This window comes from Opisthorchis viverrini (assembly GCF_000715545.1).
Source record: "Opisthorchis viverrini unplaced genomic scaffold opera_v5_118, whole genome shotgun sequence".
Taxonomy (NCBI): domain Eukaryota; kingdom Metazoa; phylum Platyhelminthes; class Trematoda; order Opisthorchiida; family Opisthorchiidae; genus Opisthorchis; species Opisthorchis viverrini.
The window spans coordinates 991,848-1,005,573 of record NW_008751774.1 but is presented as its reverse complement, the minus strand read 5'-3'; the positions used below and the strand labels follow the sequence as shown (position 1 = coordinate 1,005,573).

At 41.1% G+C, this 13,726-nt stretch overlaps 1 protein-coding gene across 1 annotated transcript in view; it reads left to right on the top strand.

Annotated features, from left to right (window-relative positions):
- Positions 1–11,758: 11,758 nt before the first annotated feature.
- T265_13914 (hypothetical protein) overlaps positions 11,759–13,726 on the top strand; it is a gene marked incomplete at both ends in the record, with an annotated part of 9,482 nt that continues 7,514 nt past the window's right edge. The window contains 2 exons of the mRNA XM_009171114.1: positions 11,759–11,988; positions 13,195–13,437. Coding sequence (XP_009169378.1) covers positions 11,759–11,988; positions 13,195–13,437 — 473 coding nt within the window. The remainder of the gene's footprint in view (positions 11,989–13,194; positions 13,438–13,726) is intronic.

Here is a 13,726-nt window from a genome sequence, read left to right as displayed (position 1 = left end):
GGCATAGACCCCAACAAACTTATGTTCTAGTTGAACCTAAGGTGTATGGAATTTGCGAACTACATTTAGTTGCACATCAATTTGCTTTTTTGTCAAGGAAGTCCAGATTTCCAGATTTCTGGAAGTCCACGATGATGATTGTTATGCATACCACAGAAGCACCACCGACGGTGATGGGGATTTTGACATGCCATATAAGAAACAGCCGATGATGATTAACGCTCATTAAAAGCCGATTAGACAGTCTGGAATCAAAGTCAGAAGTGCACCTTTAATAGCACGATGCTGTTTGCAGTTTTTGCACCCGCGGGTTTGCTATGAAGCTGCTGTGCTCCTCGTTGGTGAGTATTTTTTCTGGCACTAAGTTACTGGAGAAAGAATGGCAGCTAGTCAAAACAGTTTTACCGGAAAACCCAACTGAAACCCATCTGAGTAGGTCACTTACGGTAGTAGTTTGGATATTTTATGGGTGGGCTGCCAACCCATTTGCCATGTTCAGTTCCTTTTTTCCTTATACTGTATTCAGATTAGCGTTCACCAAAATAAACTGGGTGAGCACTTAGGATTGAAGTGTTAAGCACCTAAGCGCATCCTTACAAGAGTTTTTTGACTAATCCTTGTACTGGCATAGCCCAACTTTTGCAGAAAATACCTATTATTAGTGGAATTTTTTGTTCTACTTATTCTGAGTACATTATACAGACCTTGTAGCGTAAGGTTCAAGTAATGTCTTGCTGAAAAACAGTTAGAGCTCAAAGCCGCTAATCAGAAATTCTGACATCATGAAGGCAAGAATGGCAGGCCGAGAAAAAATTCTGATAAGTTAAGCCTATTGCTTCCACACAATATAACTTTGGTTGCCCAAATAAAAATGAACCAATAATGAAGATTGGAAGTTTGACTATAGTAACGCTGCGAGTTTTTCACAGGTGTAGCTCCGATGTTTTGAGAGACTGGTCCGCATGAATTCAAACTCATCATTGGCGCGCAAAAATCAAATTTAGATAACGACACAAGACTAAATTAAATTAAGCAAACGGTAAACGGAACCGAATCAAATTCTAGTAACAACAATATTTACTTCGCATTGTTCTGCAGTATTCACGGTATCATTTCACTGTTGTATACTTATGGATTGCTCTTGTAGAATATTTGCGCTTAGCAGTGCTAATCTTCTTCTATACATCGTGGCCGTTGGGTACATCTCTTTACATGGTATCTTTGAGTTATCCTCATGACTTCCAGCTAGAAAATCACAATTTTCAGTAAGCATCTACGTTTGAACAGCATTTCGTATAATGTTACGGTCTGTCAGTCAGTTAAATGAGTTAAATGTTCTACATGCTACAACCTCTATCATCTTACGTCATTTCTGAAAGTTAATTTCCCCGTACAACGATGATAGTGTAGTTCATGTTGTGGGCGTTCTTTTATGCAAAGATACTGTGGGTGACAATGCGGACTTGGCTAACCCTACGATAATGCCACGGTGATTTTGTTTTTCCTTGATTCCATGAAGCCAATGTCTTCCAAACAACACAATGTTTTTTGTTCTCGGAAGCTTAATGCAAATAATAAATCGCTCACTTGTGACTTACCTTCGGTGCATCGTCCTCTGATTGCTCTAAGGAAGCACGAAGACTGGAATATTACCAGGCTGCTCAAACATAGGCAGTCGTAGTATAGATGCTGTTGTCTGGTTAGAACCATGGACCTTTGGGTCAGTTATTTCGCGCCATATCGAGGGAACTATTTCACACTGTCCCAACCTCATTGGCATCACCGTAAAAATTGCTTTCTTTGGGTGTTTGTAAAGTCTAGATAATGAGTGCGACCATTTGGTTGCTCGTTGCCAAACTAGGTAAAAAAAAAATTGTCTCGTTTCACCTACTTTGTACGGAATTTGAAGTAAACTTAAGCGGTCTACAGTAGGGACACTGAAAAATCTCTACTGCATCTTTCAGTGCAAACGCTTTGTCCACAGTTATGCAATCCAAAACAGTAAGATGGTATTTGGCCTATAAGCTGAACGGGCCGTAGTGACCTATCACGTTATCATCAAAGCGTTCGTTTTGCAATTAGCCTCTCCATGCTACTGCTCGCGGAATGCTAGAGGAAAATGTTGTGTGAAGCGAAACAGAACTTAGTAATCATGGCGCAAACAGGTAGCAACACCGAGCATAGAAGTTTCCGAAAACTGATGCTCGTTTGCCAGTTTGAACGTGTATCTAGGGTGCCAGACTGCGCAGCTGGTAAATTAATGTAGACGAATTTGATTTCCACCTCCGATATGTTCCTTTTTGTTTGATTTCCCTCGCAAATGTGTGTAAGATAGTTCTGCCTTACTTTAGGAACACGGAAAGGTATTAGCATCTTGGTAACTCTTCTGCCGAAAAAATAGGACATTGCTTTTCAAAAACAACGCAATGCGTCCTCATTCATCGCAATGAAACCCAATCAACTTGACCGTAATCCCCATAACTAGAGCAAAAGGCTCAAATTATTATGCGAGCCCTTTACGTGAATATTTGAAGAGTGGTTGGTTTGATTCTTCTTACAATCTTTTTTTGTTCATATTAGGCTGTTGTGCTAAGAAGCCTTCACAATTAACTTCAAAGTTTGCTGCTTTTCTACCTTCAGCCAACACGCAACCAAAGGTCGCATTAATCCGTCTTTGTCATTCAGGATGTGTGGATAATTAGATGGTTTGCGAAGATTCGATAAGGTTACGCTCAATCTTCCCTCCCTGTGACGTCTGTGAAATCTAAAACCGCAGTGAAGCCAGTGTGTGCCTACCCTACACGCTAACGACCCACTCAGCCGGACGGAGGTTTGACATTCTGAGCAAATCACGGGTGAGTCATCGGACTTGAATTCGGTGAACAGACTCGCTTGAGCAGCCAAATAGACTGTCACGGCGGAAGCGCAATCAGCCAACTTACACGATAGCTGATTACAAATGGGTTGTCGAATTTTTCCAGTTGAATGGCAAGGGATGGCAACTGCCAAATTTAATCTCGTGCAAGTGAACTCAACCTAATCCAAACTCTGGATGAGTTACATTTTTGTAATCTAGTCATTCCGCTGGCTGCGTAAGTCTACGTCGGTAGTTTCTGACGAGCAGGAAAACAAAAGCTTAATATCCTCGGACCATACTGTCTAAAAGAATGTGCCAGGATCTAGACTTGGTTTTATTTAACAAAAGGGGAAGCTTTCCAGACAAATATCATGGAACGGCCGGCTGTAACTCAGCATATCTTATTAGGGTACTAATAACATTTATCCAAAGGGGTTCTCAAGTCTTCATTTCTTTGTGTGACTCTCGTTGACTTGGTAGTTATATCAAGAAAGTCATTGCATGCAAAATGTATCAGTTAGAAATATTATTTTAAAGAATTATGCAAAAAATGAAGTCTCAAAAGGGTATCTTATTAAATTGACCAGTGGCTACCGCCTGCTTTTTTCCGATAGAATCAAAGAGGACACAAAAAATACTTTCCGCCCCATTATACTCTGAGTAATCATGGTTAGCACATTCTCCCATATAATTACTTCTAAGGGCAAAACTTTGGGAACAATTCATATTGAGCGATCCAGCCCGGTTTTGGCCCTAAATCTTTGGATGGGCTCGCTGTCTACTCTGATAAGTTCTACTTCTAGGGAAAGGGCGCCCTCTAGATTCTAGGTTCTGCCGAATTCCTTCATCATTTCGTCAATAGAAAACATAAAAATTCTCTGCTTTCGGTCACCGCCGGAATGCAAATGCTAACCGGAACTGACAAACAGCTCTATTTCCAGGGTAGTATTATTTAGAGCTCAAAACCAGCCACTCCTCAGGGATTGTCAAAGATAGTAGTAAAATATGTTTTGGAATAAAGCATAATTCTACAATTTGAACGGAATATACTCTAAATGGCTGTGCATAACATTGTCACCAATAGGCTGAAAATTACTTTCTACGGAAGGCATCTGACGCGGTTGGAATATAGGTTGACTCAAAAGTAAGGTTGAATTGTTTTTTTGATCCCAAAAGTAAGAATTGTGTTTTTGATCCAACTTGAGAGGTTTGACAAGGGATGTAAACATTCTCTACATAAATTTTTACTCCCTTTTATTTAGTTCTGTTGTTATTACTACTAGTTTATTTTTATTCATGAGTCGGGTAATATTCACGCACATATATTTACCGTGGTTGACTTTCATATTGGCTTTGTTCTTCTTGTTTTCACAGTTGGATATACCTTACCAGGCCAAATTGATTAGCGATCTCATCGTTGTCTTACGATTGGCGTCCAGCCTAAGTGCTAATCCGCTTTCCAGCATTGAACGACAGCTTTTATTATCCACCAATCAAGTTAGCCTGATGATAATCCTTCGCGTCTGACAGTCGGCCATCTCGGATCACGGAATGCTTACCGAGACACACTTACGCAGTCATTTGTATAAGGAAAATTCAGAAGACGGATCATTCTACATGAACCAGTGTGAGCCAGTATGAAATTGTCCGGTTTCCGCTTGTACCGGAGTGGGAAACTGAAATTGTGTATTTGCATGTTAACAAAACATGGGATTTTTTTTGCCATTTTCCGGGATAAAAATCCACCTATACTTTTTTAAGTGATAAAAAGTACTGCAACTAGCTGAAAGTAGTAGCCTAACCTGAAGAGGTAAAACAACCCAGTTTTTGAAGACAAATCCTCTTGGGATTCTAGGAGCCTGAAACGTACTTAGTAAGCTGGCAAAACAACCAATATATTTATTTGCAAAATTCTGCTCCCCAACAATTTTCAAGCCGGGATGTAGTTGAAAAAAACAGCGAATGATGACCACGGCATAGTTACACAGGCACGCTTGCTAACGAAAACATTTTTCTCGAAAAATATGCTTGACATCTGTTATTCCAAACACTTGTATTTTTACATGACGATAGCACGAGACATGCGTCGTTCTGGTTTTTTTTTACAATAGTGCACAACCAAATATAATTCAGCATGACAATTTCACCTGTATTCGTTATATTATGTCAAATGGTACGGAATACTATAGATTATTCTGGAGTTCACGAAGGAAACCGCGTATATTTTTGTACCTGCAGTTAAAGCATGGTGTTTTCATGGCTCTTCTTTGGATTGCCCCTTTAGGATGATTAGAAGTCAACACTGACAATCCCGCTACACCAGCTTTTGGTCGATCCTGTCGATTCTACCGGAGGATATGTTTTACCAAGCTTTAGATATATCACCGTGATCGGGACCCGGTGTTTGCGAGACGATCTAGCAATTAGCACATTCTTTAAAACAAGCGATAAGACCCGCCGCCTATAAAGTCCCTGGTGAGGAAGGTTATTTCGCCGACATTTCGTGGGGATATGCCCACTAAACTGAAGTGCGAACACGGTATGCCATATCTCGTTGGGGATGAAACTTCACTGGCTGCTTGTCCAAGTAGACTGGCTAAACGCCGACTTCAAACCATCATCAGGAGAGTATGGAACGATGGGTAACATTTCACTGGAAGCTGCAATGTAAACTCTGTTTCGTCGTTACGCCTAGCTGTTTACATCAAGCTCAACCCAATAATCTATGGGATCCCTGTTCCTTATCCCCAAAATCAAAGAACTCTGACATTTATAAGGTTATCCAGACTAGCTTCCAATGCTAAGGTGGGTTGGTGATGGTTTGCCTTCAGTAACTTAATGCATACCCTTTCCCGCCAATCTTTTTGTACAATATGCGCCAAGTTTGACCCCTTTTCTAACGAAGGTCGCCAAAATTTATCGTACATAAGTCGCTAAGTCGGTTCAGCTATACGAAATTCGGATATTTGTCAAAACTCTACTAGTTTCATAGACCATCGTAAACCCTGGTATCCTACACTGAAGTGACCTTGGATCGCCGAAAAAACCACCCGCATTTAACGTACCATCATTGGTTTACTCTGATCAACAGGCCAGTTTTGTTAGACACCTCGGGGCCCTCTGCATCGATGCTTGTTCTGTATGAGCGGCTCGTTTCTAATAATCAGTTGAGGTTTTTATTTTGAGTGAACCAGAACCAGGCCCTAATTGTACAGGCAAACTGTTTTTAAAATATGAATCTGGTGTGTACGGAGATGCCAAAGTCTATGTTGTACTCAGTATAATTGCAGAATCCGCTCTGCATAACTGGGGACTTGGTGAAATCAAGCTATGCCACATGACCTCTCGGTTCACTTAAGGTCACATATTTGTAACAGAAGCACTTGTTTTTTATTGTCTCCTAATGACAAAGTCGATCGCAACGCTGACGGCACATACAGGTGGCTAAGCAACCTGTTACAAAAGTCATGTAGCGCAAACAGTTTCACGGGCGGGTGACATGTATGTTCGGATCAGTTAAAGTGGTCGATGTTCTGTGGAAGCAATCGTTGACCGCCTTAGTCTGTTTCTTTTAATTATTTGCTCATTTATATCAAGTCAGCTGTCTCCAGAAACGACTCCGAGACTGCCTGTCTGTGACCCTTCTTCCACCAAGCATACGTGCTACCGTGTAGACCACATTGCAGACGGCTACCGATGAATAAGCAACGTACACTACGATAAAGACTCATCAGCAGTTAAACTCGGCTTTGATGGAGGATTCTTTAAAAATTCTCCTGAGATTGATTATCATTCGCAATATTATTCAAGTGAATGTATTGGGCAAAGGCTTTTCTGTGCTTCAAATGAAAAGATTTTGAAGTTGTTGAAGTGTGTTTTGGTACTAGACGCAAGACAAATGAAAGCTCTGGCCACTTCACTATTAATAAATCATATTGATGGAGAATCGGGAACTCGGCCCATCTGATAAACTTCGCCCAGGGCGATAACTATTCAGGGTGTCAGTCGATCTAGTGAGCAGTAATAAAGACTGTGTACATGATTTCCGCTAAAAGCATGAAACCTGATTCAGAATGTGTACTACTTTGTGCCGGCTTTTGTGGTCAACCATACCTCCTCGTCAAACGGGTGGTTATAACCTAGCTAAAAAGTCTAATTTTTCGCCGCTATTTAGTCAATCATTCGTCTTCCCACAACTAATACTGTTGTCTGCCGGTGTTTACGTCCAGTAAATTTCTTTCGGTAGAGATAAAATTATGTGGCTTCGTAACTAACCGAAAGCCACACTGAATGAGTGTGTCGCAATACGTAATTCCTACTGCCTCACGTCAACCAAAAAGAAGCTCAATTTAACCGGGTGAAGGTTTAAACGGAATTGAGTTAACCTTAGAAACGAAAAGATCTTATGTTGTTTTAAAATTGCAGGAACCTCTGCAGAGAGAAAATTCTGCGAACCCGTTTTAGCTAATCCAGCAGTCTAGTGTAAGTCAACCTGTACTTAGAAAAGTCATAGAAAAGACGAGTGACTCATAAAAAAGGCTAGATGAATGAGTCGAATTTTGGGCTAAACATCTTAAAAATAGTTTATTTGAATCCTTACATCCATTGGTCTGAATGCCGCCCCGCCCTTTTGCCCGTAAATTCAAATTCTCTTTTGATGAACGTCGCAGGGTTGTCGGATGTGACGCCATTCGTCTAGTCTTGTTCACAGACATAGATAGCATCCCGGAAAATCTTTTGTGAGTATTGCCTGGAAAGTCTGGTTCGGTGAATGGATTGCATGCAACTACAGCGGTGTGGGAATCCTATTCATCCTCAAAAAGGAGACCATTCCAACTGCAACAACTGCTATGAGATTCCATTTGCTAGCAGTCTCGTTGCATTGTCGTAGGTCGTACGTCTTTAATAGACAGGTGAATTCTAATTTGTGAAAGATGTTGTGAATATCAAATATCAAACAGCCCCCCGTTCCAAAAGCAAAAGTTATTCATTGCCTAATTTTACTGGTTTATACCGTACCAAATAATGAAAAACCTAAGTTTGATCTAATTTTTGTCCAACCACCTGTACACTTATTCGGACAATCTAACTGCTGCTTTCATAAATTCCATTCTTAGCTTAAGATCACCAGAACTGAAACATTGCTTAAATCTTTATGCGGAGCAAATACCTTCGTTTTGGGAAACTAGACATGTTGAACAAACAGCTGTCAAAGTATTCTCGTTATAATGTTTTTAATCCAGTTTAAAAATAATTTGGAACAGATCTCAAACAATGTTGACAGGTGAGACCTCGTGATCGTAGTTTGTCGCTTAGCCAGAGAGCATAGTGTGTCTGACTAGTTGGTTCTCACCAATTCTAATAGTGTGTGACGTGCACGTTGAGTTCGCACGTATATTCAGGAAACAAAGTTACTTATTTGAATATCGAAAATGAGATTGAATTCACTTCGCTGTCCATTCGCTACATTAATGAATTTAGTTTAATCTCAATGGTTATTTTGTGAAAGACAACTAAATGATAGGTTCAAATGCGATACAGGTTGTGTTGATTCATAAATGTGCAACAGTCAATAAAGGAATAAGATGCGGTCGAGTGAATCAATAGAATTGCTGCAAGTATAAACCGTAGAAGCGATCTTCCGGATACAAGGAAAAAATGTTAATAGGTCAGATAGTATGCATAGTTGTTTTTTGTTCGCTGGGCCTTGCGATCCGGTTGCAGAAGTTTCATCATCGCGTAGTACATCGGCGTGGCGCCGCTGTTCAGTGGTGTGTTGCGAATACCTAACACCACTATATATACATATATATACATATACATATCACAGTGCATTGCACGCTACCTTGACCATCTAATCCGTTCAGTCTTTCTGCTCCCACATAAGTTAAGAGAGAAGTTTTTGTCGATATCACCAAAAAAATTCTACCTAAGACCAACTTCAACCAAGCGGATATAAAATTCAGAAAGTGATTTTTTGCACAATGAGTGAGTGAAAAGTCTGTAAGCGAATGAAAGCGAAATAAAATCATTTCAGAGTTTAGGTCCTATTTTGGATAGAAGCGTTCTAGCTAGGGAATGGTGAAATTTTCCCCATGTTTATATTCTTTATCCCTATGTTGCATAAATTTTGTTCGCAAAGATTGGGCTAACATAATGTAGAAGAGTTGGTGCAATTTTATTCACTTGTCATTACATTTAGAGGCACATCCCTGGTGAAGCAGCATACTTTCAGTTTTTACTCTGTACAGAATGCAAGTTCGGACTATACGTTTTTAAACTAGAACGCCAAGAAAATCTTCCGGTGAAAAAATGGAACTTCAGACCATAACAGGTTTTTTGTCTAAACATCGGTTGTTGTGGAATCTTCTTTTTTCAAACCAATCCCTTTTGACCCTACAGACCAAACTGTTGTCGTCTGTGAATGCACCTGCCTTTACTCACTGTTTGCGTAGGATATGATGCGTTCACAAGGTAGCTCTGCTGCATCTGCACTGCAGTTAGCTAATTAGATTTCAGCAGCATCGTGTTCCGAAGGCCGAAAATTTCGCGACGCAGACCACACAAATTCCGTCACACGAATTTCAAGGGCTAAACTGTTCAACTTGTGGGCCGATTGGCAGATGAATGGATGCTCTCTTCAGCGATATTTTTACTGTGCCAGTTTGTTTTTCGCCATCAACCCGGTTCACAAGAAAATCCGCTGTGGTAATAAGCAAAAAAAACTCACCAGCATTTTCATTCCAGCCATGTTCATCTCAATACATCTGCAGTTACTTTTACCTTTTGCGTAAGCCAAAACTGTCTCGGTTGAGTTTGGGTTTCGTAAATATATTTGTTACCCCGGTGCTTATCCTTTGTTGATCAGATGGCCGTTGATCTGTTCGCCGAGCTTGGCAACTGACTTGCAAACGTTTCGTTACCAGATAAGGCGACACCTTCTGTACGCCCTGCAGTGTATCCAGCCTCCATTTTCGGTGACAAAATATTTGTTAGTAGATTGCCAAGTAAAATGAACAGACTTACAAAAATAAAAATTTAAAAAATTGTTCAGCTGTAACACCCTTCCGGTGCTTAGCTGCCATGTCACACGAAGGAGGCACGAGGGCTGGGATACTGCCAGGTCGCCCAAGCCTAGACAGGGGAAGTCGAGTGGCAGAGGTCGGATTCGAACCACGAACCTTCCGGTCAGTAAATTCGCGCTGTAACCACTTGGTCCAACAATAGAGCCGTGCGTTCAACAACGATCTGATAACTGCTTGCAGCGTCTTGGTTCGTCTTGAATCGATAGACGGCTGGGAAAAAAGAGCCCTCTGGAGTGAAAATGGATGTCACCAAGCTATCTGTATTGAGAACACAACCTACAGCTTATAATTATGCTAGTTTCACGTAAGCAAACATATGGTAGGCATACAGTAGACATACGGCAAATATTGGTCAGTGAAAGACAATTGGAAAGTTGACTTACGGATCGTAAGTTCGTGTCTGCAGTTGTAAACGTAAACAGGCTTACAGCCAACTGATGAACAACCAGTGGTTTTAGGTTTGTTCATTGAGACATTTTACTGCTTTTCCTCCAACTGCTGCATAGCCCACTTCACTTTAGTAAACACTCGAAGAGTGATCCCATTAGTTAGATACTCCTAAATATATAACGCTTCCTGTCAGTAACGAAGTGATGTTTTGAGATTTTCGTCAATTTCAGAGACTACGCATCTTTTGTCAAATGTGTGGAAAATATGTACCCCATGGGTTGAACAATAGCTAAGAGTAAAATGGCTAACCGTAATTACCGCTCACATACTTTGTGGCAAGTAGCACCAGCTACAGTGTAGCGCAAAAAATGTCAAACGAAAGTGTAGGTGGTGCCTAAAAAATCGAGGATTTAATCTGAAGACCAACTAAAAGTACTAAAAATTGCGGCAGAATGTGGGATTTCAGGAAGTGGGGCCTGCATTAGATTATTCCTTGCTGGAAAACACCAAGCTCAGCTTTGTTTCTTTGCTTCCGCCCAATCCAGTGAAAAGCACAGAAATTTATAGACTGTGGAATAACAGAACCCATCTGATCGAGCACCGTGTCAGTTTTCACGGACATTTCTCCACTTTAGTGTGTCCGACGGCTAGTAAGATATGACCATAGTCTGAAATTGATGAGTAAAGTGTTCAGATTTATATTGGTTTTGGTGGTCAGCTGGTGAGCTCGTTGGCATGACGTACATAAATTTAACTGCAGGATTTTGTGGTAAAAATATCTGACGCGGTTTGGCACGACACAACTCAAACAAACATCTTGGTAACTTCGTTGAGCTTTAGTTAACTGTGACGATAAAGTTTATTTTTTGCAATTTTGTCGGTTCTCATAATTATCCTCGCCGGTACGTAAGTGTAGGTCCTGAAGTTAAATGCTTTTTAATCCAGGACAATAGAGTCACTTCAGAGTTTAGCGCACAGTTTCTGGTCTAGCTTCGCACGGTTAGATTAGTAGGAAGAGTTACCTTGAATTATAAATTTCAAATCTTTTCTTTTTCAAAACAAAGTTACACAGACGAATATTTAGGATAAAACCAGGATTTTTGATCTCCCAGATGCTGGCAGCAAAAGTTAGCAGCGTTGGGTTGGGCATATCAAAAAGTTATCATCAAAATGTTGTACGAAGCTTGCAACTCAACATCACCTCGCGAAAAGTATTCAACCGTTTTCTATCCCAACGAAAAAAGTGTAAAGTCATTAGACACGACAATATCTTTTGCAAATAGCCACGAGAAACCAGTTTAAGTTCGTCCAGAGGATGGGTTCGTATGTCAGTAACCATAAATTCCGCAGCTGCAAACAACCAATCAAAAGGTATCCGGAAAGCTTCAAGCATTCTGATGCTATCTGACTGAGAAATCCCCACAGGTGGTTCAACCAGTTAACTCAGAGAGGACAGTTTCTGGGTCGTCTTTCGAGATGTGGGACAAACCAGTCACACTGCTCAATTAAGAACACATTCACTCGTTCACGTGTCATAATTCACGTGAGTTCAGCGTGCTCTGGTGGATTAGTGGTAATTCACTCACCTCGCACGTCAGATGTCCGGAATTCAGACCTTGACACAGCGCCACTGATGAGCTCGAGTCCGTTTTTCATGTAAGCTGACAAGAACAGGACATGAGCATAGCTGTTCAGTGAGAAGCAATGTGAAAGGGGACTACTATTTTCCCAGTGTGAATCGGCGCCTGTATAACCTGACCGGGACTACCTGACTAAACAATCTGAATTTCGAGGATTTTGGTTACACTCCGGTTACGTTTATGTTAATAATATCAACTTCGCATGGAGAAATGTAGCTTATGTTACTGTCCTTGACTCATGTCAGGGGGACTATAACTGTGAAGAAACCCATCTTACCTTGGAGCTCAAAAGGCGCAAACATAGGCTGCATTGTCCAATGTCAGATGAAGTGTGCTTCTTCCGCCCGAAAATAAGATTGTCATTGATAAAAAACAATTCAATCAACTGCAGCTGTGTACAAAGCTCAGCTCAAGAATTTACAAGTCACACGGATATATAGGTAAGAAAAGCTTACCGACACTGAGTTAAATATCTGATAAATAGAGTACATCACAAGGGATAGTCTAAAGATTAGAGGGAGACAAGATTCGGCAATCTTGTTGAATTATTGGGGATAAAAGTTGAATAACTCTCCTGAGAGAAAGCCTAATGTTCTAATTATATACTGACTAGATCAAGAAGACCGGATAGTTCAAGAAGCAGAATCACGATAATGGCATGAAGGAAATTATTCATTCCATTATAATGGGTCCCCACAGAATGAGTTGTTGATTATCACCACCTCTTGTTCACTACTGTGTCAAGCAACAGCCGTCTGCAGTTATTACAGGGTGTTTCTTTAACTCAGCCGTTAGAAGCCTAGCACGCCTCCTCCTTCAGGTAAATCTGACTTTAGATAAGTTAATTCAACGGGAATGACTCACTTTGAGCCACACGTCTAACTTTGTCTTCCTGTCTATGACAGAATAAGTGAGCTGGTCGTTGAAGGAAAAATTAGGTGTCACCTGCGTATTACAAACCTTGAGTATTCCGGCCTAGATGTCAGTCATCCTCCATCCTCTGCCATATGAAATCTAGTGAAGGAGATAGATAATGAGCAATCCAAATTCAGACAGTGGCTCACTTTTCCTCGATCCCAATCTTACATGCGCATTTTACATAAGACTCCAAGCAATATTTTGCGTACAATAGCGATTGAAACACGGCATACAAATTGGACGGGTTCATTGACGAGGTAAGTTGTGTTCTTGAGTGACTACCAGTGTAAGGAAGTCAGTAAAGAGGAAATGCATTCCGTATCCAAACCATCACTACAGGCCTGGGACCGTCGCTCTCTGTGAGACCCGTCGTTACCAGAAGTCCACCGAGCTGCTCATCCGTAAACTGCCTGGTGAGGGAAATCGCTCAAGATTTCAAGACCGACCTAAGATTCCAGAGCTCGGTTGTCCAAGCTAAACAGGAAGTCAGCGAGGCATACTTGGTTGGTCTGTTCGAGGACACTAACCTGTGTGCAATTCATGCGAAGTAGGTCACCACCACGCCCAAGGACATCCAGCTTGCACGCCGCACCGCGATGAACGGGCTTAAATCGGTACCAACAAAGCTGTCCTGTGAACGCCATAGCGCCCCTTTTTAGGGAAGACTTGTTCACAAAAAGACCACAAAGTGCCTTTCACGCTGTGGTTTTGGTGGTTCCGAATAAAATAGAGAATCTTGTCGCTTTTATCAGCCCTTAGACCTCCTTTTGCATCTCGTCCTTGTAGTCTGAGTAACACAGATGGACATATGCGAGTGCGTATTCACTCTGACACAA